At 54.4% G+C, this 20,720-nt stretch overlaps 1 protein-coding gene across 1 annotated transcript in view; it reads left to right on the top strand.

The window, feature by feature from the left end:
- CSMD1 (CUB and Sushi multiple domains 1) overlaps positions 1–20,720 on the top strand; it is a 1,658,614-nt gene that overhangs the window by 1,249,110 nt on the left and 388,784 nt on the right. The window contains exon 11 of the mRNA XM_066237815.1: positions 2,929–3,032. Coding sequence (XP_066093912.1) covers positions 2,929–3,032 — 104 coding nt within the window. The remainder of the gene's footprint in view (positions 1–2,928; positions 3,033–20,720) is intronic.

The following is a 20,720-nucleotide window of genomic DNA, read 5'->3' as shown; positions in this document are numbered from 1 at the left end:
TGTGGAAAGAGACCATGATATATATATACACACACACACACACACACACACCCCGTGGGATATTATTCAGCCTGAAGAATAAGTAAACCGCGGCATTGGTGACAGCGTGGTGACTCTGGACAATAGTATGATGAGTGAAATCAGCCAGACACGGGGAAAAACCCTGCCCATCTCACTTACATGTGGAGTCGACAGAAGTCCGATACGTAGAGGCCGAGAGGAGCAGGGTGGTGACCAGGGACTGGGGGTTGTGGGGCACACTTGTCCTCACGTAGGAAGGTGCGCCCCGAGCTCTGCTGTGGGGCCTGTGACCGCCGTGGGTGACACTGTGGGACCGTGGATGACACTGTGGGACCGTGGGTGACACTGTGGGACCCTGGATGACACTGTGGGACCGTGGATGACACTGTGGGACCGTGGGTGACACTGTGGGACCCTGGATGACACTGTGGGACCGTGGGTGACACTGGGGACCCTGGGAGTCTGCTGAGAGGAGCAGGGTGGTGACCAGGGACTGAGGGGGGGCAGGGCACACTTGTCCTCACGTAGGAAGGTGCGCCCCGAGATCTGCTGTGGGGCCTGTGACCGCCGTGGGTGACACTGTGGGACCGTGGATGACACTGTGGGACCATGGGTGACACTGTGGGACCCTGGGTGACACTGTGGGACCCTGGGAGTCTGCTGAGAGGAGCAGGGTGGTGACCAGGGACTGAGGGGGGGGCAGGGCACACTTGTCCTCACATAGGAAGGTGAGCCCCGAGCTCTGCCGTGGGGCCTGTGACTGCCGTGGGTGACACTGTGGGACCCTGGGTGACACTGTGGGACCCTGGGTGACACTGTGGGACCCTGGATGACACTGTGGGACCGTGGGTGACACTGTGGGACCCTGGGAGTCTGCTGAGAGCAGCCTGGAGGTGCCCCCACTGCCCGCACCTGTGGTCACTAGGTGAGCGGCTGCTGATGAGCCGCTGGAGTCGTCCTCTCACTGCGTGAATCCAGCCTCCGGCCCCCGCACCTCCGGTTTCCACGCTGAGAAGGGGTTCTGTCGACCGCTGGGCTTTGCCGCTCTCGCTCGACCTAGCCGAGAACCGCTGTGCTGCCAGCCTCCTTACGAGTGTGTGTTTTCGTGTTTATGGAACGCCGTATTTCTGACCAGCAAGCGGTTCTTTGTCTGTCTTTTTTTCGTAAGACTGGGTCTACCTCTCCTCTCTTCACGGAGCATCAAGGGTGTGGAGTAAACGCCATCTTTTGACAGCAGCCTCTGGTGAATGGTGGAGGCTAAACCCTGACAGAGACCCAACACCCTTGGCCTCGGCTTGAGAGAATTGGCCACTTCACACCCCTAATGAGAGCACACGTATGGAGTGAGACCCCCTCGCTGCCACTCATTACAAGCCGGTCGACCGTGACCCTCAGATCCTACTGGATTATTGATGCCACGCTGCAGGCTGTTCCCCGGGTCAGGCCCGAGCAGAGTGCCCAGTGGCCTCAGGGACGATTCTTTAGTTCTTTTATTCTCTTCCCGTCGGACGTGGTCACTTATAAATGGTCCGTGAGAAAGAGAGAAAAAAATCGAACCGAAACCACCCTCAGGTGCGAGGTTTCGTAGGCGGTCTTTACGCTGGCTGGTGAGGGCTCTATCTCTGCACCTGTTCCAGCTCCAGCTGTGAAAATAATGGACTCATACAAACACTGCGGTTTGAAAGAGTAGGTTTTTAAGATAGTCGAGCTACCTCAGTAACGTAAGAATTTCAAATAGTGGACTTAATGCACTGCGTGTTAGCTTTGCATGACAGGGCTCCTGGTCAGAGCCCATCAGAACTGCACACCTCTAACTGGTACCAGTCAGAAGCCCGCCTTCCTTCACGCTGCTTACACCTCTTCTTAACGTTTGGTAAACAGGCATTTGATACTTTCTGTTAAGACTGCAGAAATTCTGATTTACTCTATCTCTAATACTATGGTTTCTGTACTTCCTACTCTCTCTCTCTCTCTCTCTCTCTCTCTATCTGTCATTTATCGATGACCCATTCCTCCTAGCTTTCTATAATCTATGTCTGTTGTCTCTATCACTTTCGTCTGTCTATCATCTATCAGTCTGTCTGTCTCATCTGTCTGTTATACCTGTCTGTGTAGCATATGTACCGCATCTGTCTACCTGTCATTGTCTTCTCACCTCTTCTGGTCACCCTGAGCTCTGGTCTGCCTTCATCACCCCTTCCCTTCTTCTTCTCTGTATTGGTCACTGAAGGAAACATCTCCCCTTTCAGGACAAAAGGATTCTGTGCTCCTACAGAAAGAAGTTCATAGACTGTCACTATGTTGGGAATCAGAGATAAACCAGTCTTGTCCAGATGTCATCTGCCAATCACCATGATGCGGTCCTCTTAGTAAAAAAAAACCCATATATAAAAATATATATATATATCTATATATCTATGTCGAGGACGATTTTCTAGCCTCAGCCCTTCTTTATTCATATGTTAATATAAACAATTATATAACCTATGCATAGATTACTCTAAAATTACTCATTTCAGGTGTTCTTGGTATCCTTAAAATACCTTTCATTAACATTGTACAATCAACTTCTCTTTTGATTATCCCGAGTTACCTTTCCATCGTCCCAACACGAAAATGTTAAAATAAATATTGGATATCTAGTAATATGGGTTCATTTTATTTTTAGAGCTGACAGTAACTGTCTTTGGAGTTAAGAGCAGTGTTGAGTCCCATAAAAAGCTATCATCGAGGGCTCTCAAACGTATACACTCTTATCTCTGTTGCTCATTTAAAAGGCAGCTTGAAATACTCTGGGACACAGCGGAATCCGGGAGCAGAGTGAACCCAGGACCGGCCGTCCGCGGCGCTGTGGAAGCCGTGGGCCGTGCTCGTTCGCTGAGTCGTTCTCTTTTGCCTCCCACGCAGGTCATCAAGCTCGCCTTCGAGGAGTTCGAGCTGGAGCGCGGCTACGACACCCTGACCATTGGCGATGCGGGCAGAGTGGGGGACACCAGGACGGTCTTGTACGTGTAAGTGTGCGCTCCCCTCCCCTCTCTGATGTGTGCAGGCGTGTGCAGGCGTGTGCGGGCGTGTGCGGCTCCCCTTCCCCTCTCTGACGTGTGTGCGGGCGTGTGCAGGCGTGTGCGGCTCCCCTCCCCCTCTCTGACATGTGCAGGCGTGTGCAGGTGTGTGCGGCTTCCCTTCCCCTCTCTGCCGTGTGCAGGCGTGTGCAGGTGTGTGCGGGCGTGTGCAGCTCCCCTTCCCCTCTCTGACGTGTGCAGGCGTGTGCGGCTCCCCTTCCCTCTCTGACGTGTGCAGGCGTGTGCGGCTCCCCTTCCCCTCTCTGACGTGTGCAGGCGTGTGCGGCTCCCCTTCCCCTCTCTGACGTGTGCAGGCGTGTGCGGCTCCCCTTCCCCTCTCTGACGTGTGTGCAGGCGTGTGCGGCTCCCCTTCCCCTCTCTGACGTGTGCAGGCGTGTGCGGCTCCCCTTCCCCTCTCTGATGTGTGTGCAGGCGTGTGCGGCTCCCCTTCCCCTCTCTGACATGTGCAGGCGTGTGCGGCTCCCCTTCCCTCTCTGACGTGTGCAGGCGTGTGCGGCTCCCCTTCCCCTCTCTGACGTGTGCAGGCGTGTGCGGCTCCCCTTCCCCTCTCTGACGTGTGCAGGCGTGTGCGGCTCCCCTTCCCCTCTCTGACGTGTGTGCAGGCGTGTGCTCCCCTTCCCCTCTCTGACGTGTGCAGACGTGTGCGGCTCCCCTTCCCCTCTCTGATGTGTGCAGGCGTGTGCACGGACACAGGCTTGCGTCGGGGCAGACCTCCCGCTCCGACTCAGGTGGGATGAGGGCTGCCCGGGGCTCCCCCCGTGGCCTCCAGGTCTGACTGTGAGGGGCTGCCCGGGGCTCCCCCCGTGGCCTCCAGGTCTGACTCTGAGACCAGAAGCACATCGGGTGTGAGCTGGCTGCCAGTCACCCCGCAGCCAAGTACATGGAGACACAGGTTGAACCTGGGTGGGGGCTCTCCTCAGATGGCCGGCGCTCTGAGAGGAGGGGGTTTCTGTACCCAAACACCATCCGCCCTGTCGTCTCAGCCAACGTTCATAAGGGGGGGCGGGGTAGGGGAGGGGGCTGGAATGTAGGGAGAAGTTAATCAGGTAACAGTTGCCATCCAGGGAGTCTTCCAGCCTTTCTTCATCGGCTGACCAGTGCTTCTTTCTCTGCGTCCTTGGAGCACTGCGACTTGGGCACCATTTGGTTTGTGGGTCCCCAGAGGCGGATGGCTGGCACCTCAGGAAGTCATGTAAGCCTCTTAATTTATCCAGCTCCTGGAACAAAGCCTTTACTGACGTTAATCAGTGGTCCTGTTGATTGTAACTAAGAGCTACTATGACAAAAGCTACATTTCTGACTCTTGCGTTCCGCTACTAATTTTATGGGAGAGCACATTCAGGATGGAGTTTAATTGGTATCAATATTTTTTTTATGAATCATTAAAAAATAAGGCAAAAAATTTAGAATGTTTGCACAGAAGAACTTTGGTTCGACTCACCTGAGGCATGTTGCTGTTGGTGTTTGTGGAAGGATGAGATTGTGTTTTCTGGGATACTGCTGTGTGTCTCCCGGGAGCCCGCCCTGGGCAGCACTGTTCTGAAGCGGACGGGACATTGGGGGTGCTGAGCTGGAGCTCCGATCCATCGGGGTTCTGGATCTAAGGACGCCGTGCGCGACTGGCCCGTCCTGCGGGCCCCGCCGGCTCTGTGCCCCCCCCCCCAGACAGCGTCAGCGCCTCCAGACGCAGGGCTGTGAGGACAGCGGTCACTCCTTCGGGACCTGCTCTGTAGATGTTAAGACAGGGCCCAGGGTGTCCTGGCTGCTGGGCGCCTCCTGCACAGAGGCAGGTGTCTTTGCTGCCCCGTCACCTGCTTCTGCACGTTGCACACGTAGCGCCCGGCGGTGGCTCCTGCAGCCGGGTAGAGACAGGCCTTCCGTAGTGGCCATCGGTTTGCTGGACGGTTGCCGGCTTGGTCTCAGTCTGTGGAAGCATCGCTGAGAGCTCTCTCTGCCGGTGAGAAAGCTTGCCCCTGGTCCCGTCCCCATGTCATCCTGCAGGAGAGAAAGCAAAGCCCTGGCTGCCACACTCCCTCGTCCTCCGAGTTCCCAGTTAGTCGCGAGGCGATTGACACTCTGAGACGGGCGAGGCTGAGCGTGCCGTCCGCGCCTTTAAAAATCAGTGCCCCCCACTCTGACTGCACTGGAGACGACCTCCTTCCACTCAGTACATCTGCCCATCTCTCTCCATCATCGGTCTGTGACTGCCACGGCTGACCACATTAAATTCACATGGCTGGCCCAGGACTGACGAGGGTCACCGCAGGGACAGCACCAGTCACATCCACGCTGATACAGAGAATCTCTGACACAGCACGCACTGTGCTGGGTGCCGTGCTTGCTGTCCTCCTGGGTCCTCACGCTGGTCCCGGAGTCAGTGCAGAGCAGTGCCCTCCTCACTGAGCGGCGGGACCGAGGTGGAGGGATGGGCCCCAGCACGTGCACCTGGCGTAGTGGGAGCTGGCATGCGCACAGGGGCGGCTCCGGCGTCCACGGGGCACCTGTCCTCTGAGTGCCCCGACCCTCTGGTTCCCTGCCCCCAGCCCAGCACACGACAGCTCTGAGCACACCTGTCACCCTAGTTCTCTGCACCTTCCGGAAGCTTCCAGCAGAGGCACTACGGGGAAATGGGGTATCCTCACTTACACCAGTAACCCCCCAAAAGTTAGTATCGTTTTACTGTTGCACTACCGTGTCTGAAGGTCCCTCTCTCCCCTGCACTCTCACCAAATAGTTGTTGTTTGTTTGCCAAACGATTAGCTAACTAATCGTTTGATGCTGACTGCCCGCAGCCCGGGGCGAGCTCACTATGAACCGTCTCTGTGACCCGAGGGAGATCACTTTTCCTCACCGTGCTCTGTTCCGTGGCTGTGAAATATGTGTGATAGACTTCCCCTGCCTGTGGTCAGGAGCAACATGAAGTAAGGCAAGGGTCAAGCGCCGGACAGCGAAGGAATGGGGCCCCCACACGAAATAGCTTTATGATGACCGGCGCGTCTCACTGAGCAGAGGACACGGCTAAAACAAATGAGAGAAAATTTCCAACGAATTTGAACGATAAAATATAACTGTAGCAGAGAGAGGCAACTGCCCATCCCTGGGGTCTCCATTAACGATCTGAAGTCGTCCACCCATTTTTTTTAATGCTGTTGGTTGTTAAGGGAGCCACAGCCAACCATAAATTATGTTGACATAGTGTTATGAGAACTTCCCCTGGAAATCTCAGATCCATAAACGAAAAACTCAAGCGGCCGGCTGAATCAAACAGAGGTGCCCTTTGGGGACCTCCTGCAACACAAAACAGCTGGGTGTTCAATCAGCTGCAGTCAGAAAAGAGGAGGCGACTGAGGTATCTCCTTAGTCTACAGAAGTGCAGAGAAAGGAGGAAGACCCTGAGCAGGTGACAGGAGAGGCCAGGTCTACAAATACTCTGCGTGCTTCTGGGTCAGACACGGTCCTCACTCAGCGTGATGTGGGAACCCCAGAGGACACATGACAGCCCGCTGGGCCCGCTAGTACCCAACAGTGTAGAGAGCAATCATTATGACACATGAACGTAGAAGCTAACCACACATGCATCTAATAGATTTGTTAAAAACTGTTTTGGGCCCCGACCGGTGGCTCAGTGGATAGAGCACTGGCTTGGAGTATGGGACGTCTGGGTTCAATTCCCAGTCAGGGCACATAGGAGAAATGACCATCTGCATCTCTTCACCTTTCCTCTTCTCTCTCTCTCTCTCTCTCTCTTTCTCTCTCTTTCCCTCTCTCTTTCTCTCTCTCTACTATAGCCAGTGTCTCAGTTGGTTTGAGCACTGACCCAGGGTGCTGAGGATGGCTTGGTTGGTTTGAGTGTGTCAGCCTCAGGTGCTAAAAATAGCTTGGTTGATTTAAGCATCAGCCCTACACGGGTTGCCAGGTAGCTCCTAGTCGAGGTGCATGCAGGAGTCTGCCTCATTATCTTCCCTCCTCTCACCTAAAAAAAAAAAAAAAAAAAAAAAAGAACCATTTTTGTGGAATGCTGGTATGACAACCTCAGGCTCAATATGTTATTGGCACCCTTTGTTGGAGGAGGGTGTGGAATTCTATTCATGTCTTGATTTTTAGGAGAAGCTTGAAACATGAAAGAACCTGATCAGCTTATCCTAAATGTGGTTTTAAAATTCTAATTTCTGTCAATGGATTTTTATTTTCTTAACTTTGTTGCTCTCGCCCCTCCGAGAGAGAGAGAGAGAGAGACAATGTTAGTGGACTCTTAATAGATGGGTGAATTCACTCAGGTTATTGTTACTGAATGACAGACTCCTAACCAAATTAAATAACGTATTTAGTAAGTCTCTACTGAGACGGCTCTAAGAATATACATTAAGAACTTCCCGAAATGTAACTTGCAGAAGGACTGCGTCCAGAGGTGGCATTCCGCACGGCTCCCTCTGGCCCTGCGGTTCCTAGCAGCTGGTGACGGGAAGAGAGCACGAACCCCCGGACATCCTGGGGGTGCGGGCTCGGGTCCCAGGTGGCCAGTGTTTGCTCCTCACAGGGGACAGAGCTGGCAGTGGGGATGTCGGAGCCTCTGCCCGGCTCCCTCTGCAGCTGACCAGTGAGGAGACTGGCCCTTTCTCATGGTCAGCTGATCCGTTATTCTTGAAAACGCTTCTTGCTCCTGAGGCTGCCCCAGCCCTGTGTGCCTGTCACCACCGCCCCTGCTGTTGTCCTGAGCTGAAAGGAATCACTCTTTTATTATTATTATTATTATTATTATTATTATTTAAAATAATAATATGGCAGAAGAGCCACAGCGAAGCAGATGCTCAAAACCGGTGTGTGAGTGCGTGTGCGTGTGTGTGCGTGCATGTGTGTGTGCACATGTGTGCCTGTGTGTTTGCACGTGTCGGGTGCTATCAGAGACTCCGTCCCTGCACGTCTCGTGATTGGAGTCAGCCTGGGCCATGTTCGTTAGCAGTGACTCTGTACAGGCAGCAACCTCCGGGCTCTCGGGATGGGGTGCAGCGGGCAGCACAGACCAGACCGGATGCTGTGATCTCTCCGGCCCCTCAGACGTCAGCTCTCGTGAGCTTCCCCTCTGGGCCTCGTGACTCAGTTAAGCTGGAGCCCAAACCACCTGCGTCACTTCCCAGCCGCTCTGCCAGTCTCCCCACCAGCCCTGACTCCCGTGGCTGTGTTCCCTGAGCGACAGTGCTCTGCCCGCGGTGGTCACTTCCCAGCCGCTCTGCCAGTCTCCCCACCCGCCCTGACTCCCGTGGCTGTGTTCCCTGAGCGACAGTTCTCTGCCACGGTGGTTACTTCCCAGCCGCTCTGCCAGTCTCCCCACCCGCCCTGACTCCCGTGGCTGTGTTCCCTGAGCGACAGTTCTCTGCCCGCAGTGGTCACTTCCCAGCCGCTCTGCCAGTCTCCCCACCGCCCTGACTCCGTGGCTGTGTTCCCTGAGCGACAGTTCTCTGCCCGCGGTGGTTACTTCCCAGCCGCTCTGCCAGTCTCCCCACCCGCCCTGACTCCCGTGGCTGTGTTCCCTGAGCGACAGTTCTCTGCCCGCGGTGGTTACTTCCCAGCCGCTCTGCCAGTCTCCCCACCCGCCCTGACTCCTGTGGCTGTGTTCCCTGAGCAACAGTTCTCTGCCCGCGGTGGTTACTTCCCAGCCACTCTGCCAGTCTCCCCACCCGCCCTGACTCCCGTGGCTGTGTTCCCTGAGCAACAGTTCTCTGCCCGCGGTGGTTACTTCCCAGCCACTCTGCCAGTCTCCTCACCCGCCCTGACTCCCGTGGCTGTGTTCCCTGAGCAACAGTTCTCTGCCCGCGGTGGTTACTTCCCAGCCGCTCTGCCAGTCTCCCCACCCGCCCTGACTCCCGTGGCTGTGTTCCCTGAGCGACAGTGCTCTGCCCGCAGTGGTCACTTCCCAGCCGCTCTGCCAGTCTCCTCACCCGCCCTGACTCGCGTGGCTGTGTTCCCTGAGCACTGCTCTGCCCGAGGGGGTCACTTCCCAGCCGCTCTGCCAGTCTCCCCACCCGCCCTGACTCCCGTGGCTGTGTTCCCTGAGTGACAGTTCTCTGCCCGCGGTGGTTACTTCCCAGCCGCTCTGCCAGTCTCCCCACCCGCCCTGACTCCCGTGGCTGTGTTCCCTGAGTGACAGTTCTCTGCCCGCGGTGGTTACTTCCCAGCCGCTCTGCCAGTCTCCCCACCCGCCCTGACTCCCGTGGCTGTGTTCCCTGAGCGACAGTTCTCTGCCCGCAGTGGTCACTTCCCAGCCGCTCTGCCAGTCTCCTCACCCGCCCTGACTCCCGTGGCTGTGTTCCCTGAGCACTGCTCTGCCCGCGGTGGTTACTTCCCAGCCGCTCTGCCAGTCTCCCCACCCGCCCTGACTCCCGTGGCTGTGTTCCCTGAGCGACAGTTCTCTGCCCGCTGTGGTCACTTCCCAGCCGCTCTGCCAGTCTCCCCACCCGCCCTGACTCCCGTGGCTCTGTTCCCTGAGGGACAGTTCTCTGCCCACGGTGGTTACTTCCCAGCCGCTCTGCCAGTCTCCTCACCCGCCCTAACTCCCGTGGCTGTGTTCCCTGAGCGACAGTTCTCTGCCCGCGGTGGTTACTTCCCAGCCGCTCTGCCAGTCTCCTCACCCGCCCTGACTCCCGTGGCTGTGTTCCCTGAGCACTGCTCTGCCCGCGGTGGTTACTTCCCAGCCGCTCTGCCAGTCTCCCCACCCGCCCTGACTCCCGTGGCTGTGTTCCCTGAGCGACAGTTCTCGGCCCGCTGTGGTCACTTCCCAGCCGCTCTGCCAGTCTCCCCACCCGCCCTGACTCCCGTGGCTCTGTTCCCTGAGGGACAGTTCTCTGCCCACGGTGGTTACTTCCCAGCCGCTCTGCCAGTCTCCTCACCCGCCCTGACTCCCGTGGCTGGGTTCCCTGAGCGACAGTTCTCTGCCCGCGGTGGTTACTTCCCAGCCGCTCTGCCAGTCTCCTCACCCGCCCTGACTCCCGTGGCTGGGTTCCCTGAGCGACAGTTCTCTGCCCGCGGTGGTTACTTCCCAGCCGCTCTGCCAGTCTCCTCACCCGCCCTGACTCCCGTGGCTGTGTTCACTGAGCGACAGTTCTCTGCCCGCGGTGGTTACTTCCCAGCCGCTCTGCCAGTCTCCTCACCCGCCCTGACTCCCGTGGCTGTGTTCACTGAGCGACAGTTCTCTGCCCGCGGTGGTCACTTCCCAGCCGCTCTGCCAGTCTCCCCACCCGCCCTGACTCCCATGGCTGTGTTCCCTGAGCGACAGTTCTCTGCCCGCGGTGGTTACTTCCCAGCCGCTCTGCCAGTCTCCTCACCCGCCCTGACTCCCGTGGCTGGGTTCCCTGAGCGACAGTTCTCTGCCCGCGGTGGTTACTTCCCAGCCGCTCTGCCAGTCTCCTCACCCGCCCTGACCCGCTTGGCTGGGTTCCCTGAGCACTGCTCTGCCCGTGGTGGTTACTTCCCAGCCACTCTGCCAGTCTCCTCATCCACCCTGACTCGCGTGGCTGTGTTCCCTGAGTGACAGTGCTCTGCCCGCGGTGGTTACTTCCCAGCCGCTCTGCCAGTCTCCCCACCCGCCCTGACTCCGTGGCTGTGTTCCCTGAGGGACAGTTCTCTGCCCACGGTGGTTACTTCCCAGCCGCTCTGCCAGTCTCCCCACCTGCCCTTACTCCCGTGGCTGGGTTCCCTGAGTGACAGTTCTCTGCCCGCGGTGGTTACTTCCAAGCCGCTCTGCCAGTCTCCTCACCCGCCCTGACTCCCGTGGCTGGGTTCCCTGAGTGACAGTTCTCTGCCCACGGTGGTCACTTCCCAGCCGCTCTGCCAGTCTCCCCACCCGCCCTGACTCCCGTGGCTGGGTTCCCTGAGTGACAGTTCTCTGCCCACGGTGGTCACTTCCCAGCCGCTCTGCCAGTCTCCCCACCCGCCCTGACTCGCGTGGCTGTGTTCCCTGAGCGACAGTTCTCTGCCCACTGTGGTTACTTCCCAGCCGCTCTGCCAGTCTCCTCACCAGCCCTGACTCCCGTGGCTGTGTTCCCTGAGGGACAGTGCTCTGCCCGCGGTGGTTACTTCCGAGCCGCTCTGCCAGTCTCCTCACCAGCCCTGACTCCCGTGCCTGGGTTCCCTGAGTGACAGTTCTCTGCCCGCGGTGGTCACTTCCCAGCCGCTCTGCCAGTCTCCCCACCCGCCCTGACTCCCGTGGCTGGGTTCCCTGAGCGACAGTTCTCTGCCCGCGGTGGTTACTTCCCAGCCGCTCTGCCAGTCTCCTCACCCACCCTGACCCGCTTGGCTGGGTTCCCTGAGCACTGCTCTGCCCGTGGTGGTTACTTCCCAGCCACTCTGCCAGTCTCCTCATCCACCCTGAATCGCGTGGCTGTGTTCCCTGAGTGACAGTGCTCTGACCGCGGTGGTTACTTCCCAGCCGCTCTGCCAGTCTCCCCACCCGCCCTGACTCCCGTGGCTGGGTTCCCTGAGTGACAGTTCTCTGCCCGCGGTGGTCACTTCCCAGCCGCTCTGCCAGTCTCCCCACCGCCCTGACTCCGTGGCTGTGTTCCCTGAGCGACAGTTCTCTGCCCGCGGTGGTTACTTCCCAGCCACTCTGCCAGTCTCCCCACCCGCCCTGACTCCCGTGGCTGTGTTCCCTGAGCAACAGTTCTCTGCCCGCGGTGGTTACTTCCCAGCCGCTCTACCAGTCTCCCCACCCGCCCTGACTCCCGTGGCTGGGTTCCCTGAGCGACAGTTCTCTGCCCGCGGTGGTCACTTCCCAGCCGCTCTGCCAGTCTCCCCACCCGCCCTGACTCCCGTGGCTGTGTTCCCTGAGCGACAGTGCTCTGCCCGCGGTGGTTCCTTCCCAGCCGCTGTGCCAGTCTCCCCACCCGCCCTGACTCCCGTGGCTGTGTTCCCTGAGCGACAGTGCTCTGCCCACGGTGGTTACTTCCCAGCCGCTCTGCCAGTCCCCCCATCCGCCCTGACTCCCGTGGCTGTGTTCCCTGAGCGACAGTTCTCTGCCCGCGGTGGTCACTTCCCAGCTGCTCTGCCAGTCTCCTCACCCGCCCTGACTCCCGTTGCTGTGTTCCCTGAGGGACAGTTCTCTGCCCGCGGTGGTTACTTCCCAGCCGCTCTGCCAGTCTCCCCACCCGCCCTGACTCCCGTGGCTGTGTTCCCTGAGCGACAGTGCTCTGCCCACGGTGGTTACTTCCCAGCCGCTCTGCCAGTCCCCCCATCCGCCCTGACTCCCGTGGCTGTGTTCCCTGAGCGACAGTGCTCTGCCCACGGTGGTTACTTCCCAGCCGCTCTGCCAGTCCCCCCATCCGCCCTGACTCCCGTGGCTGTGTTCCCTGAGGGACAGCGCTCTGCCCACGGTGGTCACTTCCCAGCCACTCTGCCAGTCTCCCCACCCGCCCTGACTCCGTGGCTGTGTTCCCTGAGTGACAGTTCTCTGCCCACGGTGGTCACTTCCCAGCCGCTCTGCCAGTCTCCCCACCCGCCCTGACTCCGTGGCTGGGTTCCCTGAGGGACAGTGCTCTGCCCACGGTGGTCACTTCCCAGTCGCTCTGCCAGTCTCCCCACCCGCCCTGACTCCGTGGCTGGGTTCCCTGAGGGACAGTTCTCTGCCCGCGGTGGTCACTTCCCAGCCGCTCTGCCAGTCTCCCCACCGCCCTGACTCCGTGGCTGTGTTCCCTGAGGGACAGTTCTCTGCCCACGGTGGTTACTTCCCAGCCGCTCTGCCAGTCTCCCCACCTGCCCTGACTCCCGTGGCTGTGTTCCCTGAGCGACAGTTCTCTGCCCATGGTGGTTACTTCCCAGCTGCTCTGCCAGTCTCCCCACCGCCCTGACTCCCGTGGCTGTGTTCCCTGAGGGACAGTTCTCTGCCCGCGGTGGTTACTTCCCAGCTGCTCTGCCAGTCTCCCCACCGGCCCTGACTCCCGTGGCTGTGTTCCCTGAGCGACAGTTCTCTGCCCACGGTGGTTACTTCCCAGCCGCTCTGCCAGTCTCCCCACCCGCCCTGACTCCCGTGGCTGTGTTCCCTGAGGTTCAGTGCTCTGCCCGCGGTGGTCACTTCCCAGCCGCTCTGCCAGTCTCCCCACCCGCCCTGACTCCCGTGGCTGTGTTCCCTGAGCGACAGTGCTCTGCCCGCGGTGGTTACTTCCCAGCCGCTCTGCCAGTCTCCCCACCCGCCCTGACTCCGTGGCTGTGTTCCCTGAGCCACAGTTCTCTGCCCGCGGTGGTCACTTCCCAGCCGCTCTGCCAGTCTCCCCACCGCCCTGACTCCGGGGCTGTGTTCCCTGAGTGACAGTCCTCGGCCACGGGTCTCCTCTCCACGACTCGTCCGTCAGGGCCCTTAGAGCTGGGTTGTGTGTTTTTGACATGAAATTAACCTCAGAGGCGAAGTTATGCTTTTTGGGGGGATAAGTGCTTTGGAAACAGTAAGGGGCACGCGTTTTCCCGAGCAGCAGGCCTAGCTGCCGATTGTAGCCTCTCAACCTCAAAGGGTTATTATTAAGTGTAACATAAATTGGTTGAGGAAGAATGGGTTTAGGAACTAACAGTATGCATCAAAGAGAAGATACTATTATATTGTAGCTAGCCCCGCTGCCTTAATGCAATACCACAGGCAGAATTCTGCATTGTCCCCAGTTGTCTCTGGAAAGACACAGGCAGAATTCTGCATTGTCCCCAGTTGTCTCTGGAAAGACACAGGCAGAATTCTGCATTGTCCCCAGTTGTCTCTGGAAAGACACAGGCAGAATTCTGCATTGTCCCCAGTTGTCTCTGGAAAGACACAGGCAGAATTCTGCATTGTCCCCAGTTGTCTCTGGAAAGACACAGGCAGAATTCTGCATTGTCCCCAGTTGTCTCTGGAAAGGGACCGTGCTGGAAAGGAAGGGGGGCAGGGAGGAGCACATCAGCCTGAGACGCTGAGGACCCAGGTGTGAAACCTCAAGGTCTCTGGCTTGAGTGTGAGCTCACCAGCTAGAGCGTGGGGTCGCCGGGTTGAGTGTGGGGTCACTGGCTCGGCTGCAGGCCCCCACACCGGCCAAACCATGTACGAGAAGCAATCAGTGAACAACGAAGGTGCCATAACTACAAGTTGATGCTTCTCATCTCTCTCCCTTCCTGTCTGTCTCTCTCAGATAGATAGATAGATAGATAGATAGATAGATAGATAGATAGATGATAGATAGATAGATAATAGATAGATAGATGATAGATAGATAGATAGATGATAGATAGATGATAGATAGATAGATAGATAGATAGATAGATAGATGATAGATAGATGATAGATAGATAGATGATAGATAGATAGATGATATAGATAGATAGATGATAGATAGATAGGTAGATGATAGATGATAGATGATAGATAGATAGATAGATGATAGATAGATAGATGATAGATAGATAGGTAGATGATAGATAGATAGATAGATAGATGATAGATAGATAGGTAGATAGATAGATAGATGATAGATAGATAGATAGATAGATGATAGATAGATAGATAGATAGATGATAGATAGATAGATAGATAGATGATAGATAGATATATGATAGATAGAAAGATAGATGATAGATAGATAGATGATAGATAGATAGATGATAGATGATAGATAGATAGATGATAGATAGATAGATAGATAGATAGATGATAGATAGATGATAGATAGATGATAGATAGATAGATAGATGATAGATAGATGATAGATAGATGATAATAGATAGATAGATAGATGATAGATAGATAGATAGATAGATAGATGATAGATAGATAGATGATAGATAGATAGATAGATAGATAGATAGATAGAAGGGGCCAGAGGAGACTGACTGCCCTTCCCTGCATCTGCCTGTGCCACAGTCACACGGTGACGAGGTGTCACTACAAGGTGACCCCTCTGTCCACTTTGCCCCATCCCCCCATGGTGACAGTTTGCAAATCGGTAATCAGACATCGCGAGCAGGGTGTTGACACTGATGCCACGCACCCTTCTTCGCTCCGACTGCCCCCCTCTGTTACTAGCACGACGGTGTGCGCGCACGTGTGTGTGTGTGTGTGCGCGCACGTGTATGTGTGTGTGTGTGTGAGTGCGCACGCGCGTGTGTGTCGTCCATTCCACCCGACGTGGTCACCATTCAAGCTCACGCAGCCACTGCCCCGGTGGGGACACAGAACAGTCCCAGGTGACAGAGCTCACTCAGCGGACATTGTATCATCATGACATCCTTCTCCCTGTCCCCCACTGGCCCCTGACGATGACCGCTGTCTGCACCCACCCTGTCTGCAAAACTGGGTCCTCGTAGCGAAGGTGCTCACATGAGTCACACACGCTGGGCAACCTTTGGCCACTGTGGTCGCCTGTCCCGAGTATTGATTCCTCCCGGGATCTTGTCTGGTCATTGGTGTGTGTGGAGGTGCCACAGTGGAACACCCGCTACGGAAGGATACCTGGGTCATCTATCGTTATGGCTGCTACGGGTGCGAGTGCTGACACAGGGTGTGCCAGTGTCCGCGGGGAACGAGGGGCGTGTCCGCCAGGTGCCGTGGTGGTTTCCAGAGAAACGGCCCCTGGCCTGCCTTCCAGAGGTGGCGTGTTCTTCAACATTCCCGCCCGCAGTGCCTGCCTGGCCTCTCACGTGTGCACTTGTCGCTGATGTTTTTCTGCTCTGTAGGGACCCAGGGCCACCTCTCTGTGGTTCAGCTTGCATGTTGCTGTGGGCTAAGGTTGTTGAAATCTTCTTATGTGCTTGTTGGCCATCTGTCTGTCCTTTCCTCCCCATTTTCTTATTAAATTGTTGGGTTTCTTTACCTCTGACTTTTGAGAGTTTATATTTTCTAGAGAGTAGCTCTTTGCAGAATATGTGGTTCGCAAATATTTCCTCTCAGTCTGTAGCTGGTTTTTATATCCTCTTTGTATAGGTCTTCACAAAGCAAAGTTTTGATGAGGTTCAATGTATGCACTTTAGGCCCTGGCCAGTGAGGTCAGTGGTAGAGGGTAGGACTAGCGTGTGGATGTTCTGGGTTTAACTCCCGGCCAGGGCACACAGGAGAAGCGACATCTGCTTCTCCACCCTTCTCCCTCTACTTTCTCTCTATTTCTCTCTTCCCCTCCTGCAGCCAAGGCTCCATTGGAGCAAAGTTGTCCCAGGCACTGAGGATGCCTCTATGGCCTCTGCCTCAGGCACTAGAATGGCTCTGGCCACAACAGAGCAACGCCCCAGACGGGCAGAGCATCACCCTCTGGTGGGCATGCCGGGTGGATCCTGGTCGGAAGCATGCGGGAGTCTATCTCTCTGTCTCCCCACTTCTCACTTCAGAAAAATACAAAAAACCCCACAAAAAACGTATGCACTTTTCTCTTTGTTACTTGTGTTTTTAGGGTCAAGTCTAAGGATCATTTGCCTTTTTTTGTTATATAGTTGTTGTTTTTTTAGCTATTCTGAGCCTGAGCCTTTACATAACTTTTACAATAGCCTTGTGTATATGTGTGAAGACCTTCCTGGGTCTCTGATGGGAACTGCATTAAATGTAGGGCTCAGATGTGAGAGAATCATGATGTTTCTGCGTTGAGTCTTCCAGTTCATGAACACAACGTGTCCTGACATTTTGAAATGCTTTGTGTCAACTACTACAATGTTTCCTTTATTAGTTGGTTCCTATGGTGGATTGCAGTGGATGATTTTTGAATGTTGAACCAGCCTTGAATGACTGGAATACATTCCCCTTTATGGTGGGTGCACTTCTCATTCTGTGTCATTTGTTCATATTCCCCAGGATTTGGTTGAGGAAGTGTGCACCCAAGTTCATGAGAGATGTTAGAGTCTCATCTAAAGAAAAGTAGTGCAGACACAGAATGCAAACCAAGTACTGGTGTTTCAAGTTTAAAAGAAACAGTGAAAAAGAGATGCATGCATAGTTGGAAGGTGCAACTAAAATCAAGAAAAGAAAAGGAAACTTTGTTAGGTGGTACAATAAGGAATATTTAAAACTTGGTTTCACTGTAGCACCTGGTAGCGAATTATCACCAGGGGCCTTGTGTGTCGCATGTTCTGAAATTCTGTCAAATGATGACATAAAAGCTTCCAAACTTATTCGTCATTTGCATGGTAAGTTTAGCGATCTTATTGAGAAGCCACAGGTTTTTTTTGAAAGATGACACAACTAACTGAAAAGTCAGAAAATTCAAATGAAGAAAATGACCAGTGACAACTCACTGCTTTGAATGTCTTATTTAGCTGCTCTTCAAATACAGAAAGTGGAGAAACTGCTCACTCCTGGTGAAGAGTCAGTAAAGCCTTGCATCTGGGTCTTCAAACGGCACAAAAACCTGAGGCTACGCCACGTTCAGACAATACCGCTCAAAGAACTGTTGATACGGCCGGTGCTGTTGACGAGCAGATTATAGCAGGGATAAAGATACCAAATGTTCTGCCGTTCAACTTGACGACATGAGGTAACATGCTATTCTCCTCTGCTTAACGAGGTGTAATGACAGTAAAGACTTGAGGAGAGAATTACTCTGTTGTCTTGATCTGCCCAGGCGGCCCACTGGCTCAGAGATATTTAATGCTCTTGCTGGGTCCTGTCCAGCGGAGGCCTGGGAGTGGGGAAGGTCTGTGAGAATGTCTGCAGAGGGTGCTGCCGGGGGGTGGGGGGTGGTAAACATGAAAGGCATGTTGTCCCCGCACCGTACGACTCACCAGCAGCACTTTGCTGCAAGGAGACTGTCCCCTGCACTGAACACCGGGATGAAGGACGCAGTGCAGACCATTAGGGACAGTCGCAGTCGAGGTGTGGATGAAGGACGCAGTGCAGACCGTTAGGGACAGTTGTAGTCGAGGTGTGGATGAAGGACGCAGTGCAGACCGTTAGGGACAGTCGCAGTCGAGGTGTGGACTCCAGACGGCTCAGGACAGTAGGTGAAAGCGAGGACTCACAGCACCAGCATCTCCTTCTCTGCACATAAGAGAGGAGGCTCGCAGGAGGAAGGGTTCTCTTATGCCTTTCCAGGCTGAGAAAAGTGAAACGGTTTCTCCGAGAGCGAAACTGCACTGGTCAAGCTTGTGCTGGTAACGAGTGGACGGCTAGGCGTGCAGATATGGTGGACACATGTAGCCTCTTCAAGGAACTAAGTATTTCTCTTCAGGGGTTTAACACAAACACTTTTTACATTAAGAAATAAGACAGACGCATTCACAAAGGAACTTTATTCTTGGGGAACGTCACCTAAGGGAAGAAGATGTAGAAATGTTCCCACTCTTCCAAGACTTTCTGATTGCTGCAGGCATCAACCGGAAATCCATGTTTAATAAAATAAGTCAACATGTAAGCGCGTTAGTTCAAAACTGTGACCATTATCACCCTGAACAGGGGGATCCCCGTAAAGGGAGCTTTGGGGTCAAGCACCCATTTGTGGGCGATGTCCACTCCCGCTCCCTCGCTCATGTGAAGAAGGAAGACTGGTGGTTTCGTCTGCCGTTGTCTCTCTGGTGTCCAGACGTCAGATGCAGCCTTGGGGTGTCACTGGAGGAAGTGTGCCCATCTCATTACAGAGCTCTCACGTTTTCAGTCATATTTTCTACTACCTACTTAAGCGAGGTGGCGTTTCCAGCCCTATCTCTTATGAAAACCAGGCGGAGACACCAAACAGAGGTCAGTGCAGTGCTTGTCGCCTGGAAACAAAACTGAGCCCCGGTCAGCGAGTGTCCTTGCCAAGAAGCAACGGCAGCTTCACACTAGCTTTACTGAATGTTTGTTCTCTAGAAATTTCAGTTGTGTTTATTAATATATATATACATACATATATATATATATTTTACTGTTCATCTGGTTACTTTAGAGACATTTCATTTTATATTATCAGCATTAAAAGGTAATGCACAAAATACTAATACTGGTTTTTATCTCTGCCTTAGTGGTCCCGTAAATAATTCTCCCGTTTTCCCTGGTCCCCAGGTATTGAAAGGTTGAAAACCACTGCTCTATATAAACATCGAGACAGCACTGGGGATTTAAAATGGTACAGTGCTTCTAGAAAACAGGTTGGTAGTTTCAAATACAGTTAAATGCTCATTCATCATGTGGTCCAGCAATCCCACTCCTAGGTGTTTACCCGAGAGAAATATCACTTACTCTGCATGAGTGTTTAGAGTAACTCTATTCATAATTGTCAAAAAAAAACAAAAACAAAAAAAAAACCCAGAACAAAACAGAACCAAACCCCGGAAACACTGTGAGTGAGCAACACCAGGTGGTGTGGTCATTCCAGGGAACCCGGACCGGCAGCACACGGAGCAGACTGCCCCACACAACACGGGGAACTGCCCAGGCCCTGTGCCGGAGGACGTTGCCAGGGTGAGGAAGAGGGTCCTCTCCAGCCAACACCTTCCACGTGCTCCTAGAAGAAGAGGATCTTCCGGGAGGGCCGAAGAGAGGAGCTGGTCGGAAACGAGACGACGCTCACTGACTGAGGCAGCGCTGCCCTCACCAAACTCTATCGCAGAGATAATGGAGTTTTAGATCTGCATCATTCCTTTAACCTCATTAAGTACGGTGATTTCACTGAGGAGGAACCTGACATCAAGGTGACACAATGTAGCTGAAATAGTGGAGTATGTTAACGCACAGCTATGAATGGAACCCTCAGGTGCCACATCCCGAAAGGCTCAGCGGGAACAAAGATGGAGATCGTTCTTTGGAAATATTCTTATCAGTTTAAACATGCGGTTCCTTTGAATAAATGCATGACTGAAAATATTTATTAATCATCTATGCATTTATTCAAAAAAAATGTGCCTGTTATATGCCAGAGTCTGGGGAGAGAAAGACCAGGGACATAAGCTTCTGCTCCAGGGAGTTGAGGATGTGGAAGGGGACAGATGTGGGGTGCCCTCCCAGGAGACGCTTGTCTTCCATGAGGCTTACACGGGGTTTGCAGTGACCTGTGAGCAGGGGTCCTCACGTTGCTTAAGGAAGTGAAGAAGTGCCCAGGGAGAACCCTCAGAGCCTTCCAGAACTCTTGCTTGATTCCCGGGAAGAAGGGGCTCTCTGGGCAGGGATTTCCTTGGGTGCCAAGCACCCAAAGACTGAAAGACTGTCATACGTAGTATGTCTGGAGAGTGGTCGAGCGATCCTGTGGTCAAAGCTTGAGCTGCTGAGGACAGGCTAGCAGTTCCCGCTCCGGGGGACGGGGCAATGGCAGCCGGCTCCTTCCACACGGGGTGCTTCTCCCCCCCACCCGACCCAGGGTTCTATGGTAACTTTCTCACAGGTGAACCAAAATAAATCAGTGCTTCATTAGAAAAAAATTTATTTTTAAGTTTAAACCAAAACAGGATGTCCTGTAAAGCCAATTTGGGGAAAAAATGAAGTTTTTTTAAAAAAGGCAGTTTAAAGTGGGTGTTACAATGTCTGTTAAGAGTAGCTGCTTTATTTCTTAGTTACAAATTATTGAAAGAAAATTGATTTTGTTTGAAACAGTTAAGCAGTTGTCAACTGTGACAATAACCCTTGTTTCTTTGTTTAAACAGTCCCTTTGTGAGGGCAAGCTAACTGACGCAGTTCTGGGGGCGTCAGTTCTGGGGGCGTCAGTTCTGGGGGGCGTCAGTTCTGGG

The sequence above is a fragment of the Saccopteryx bilineata genome, chromosome 6 (assembly GCF_036850765.1).
Source record: "Saccopteryx bilineata isolate mSacBil1 chromosome 6, mSacBil1_pri_phased_curated, whole genome shotgun sequence".
Taxonomy (NCBI): domain Eukaryota; kingdom Metazoa; phylum Chordata; class Mammalia; order Chiroptera; family Emballonuridae; genus Saccopteryx; species Saccopteryx bilineata.
The sequence above is the reverse complement of the archived record's forward strand: the minus strand, read 5'-3'. Positions and strand labels throughout refer to the sequence as shown.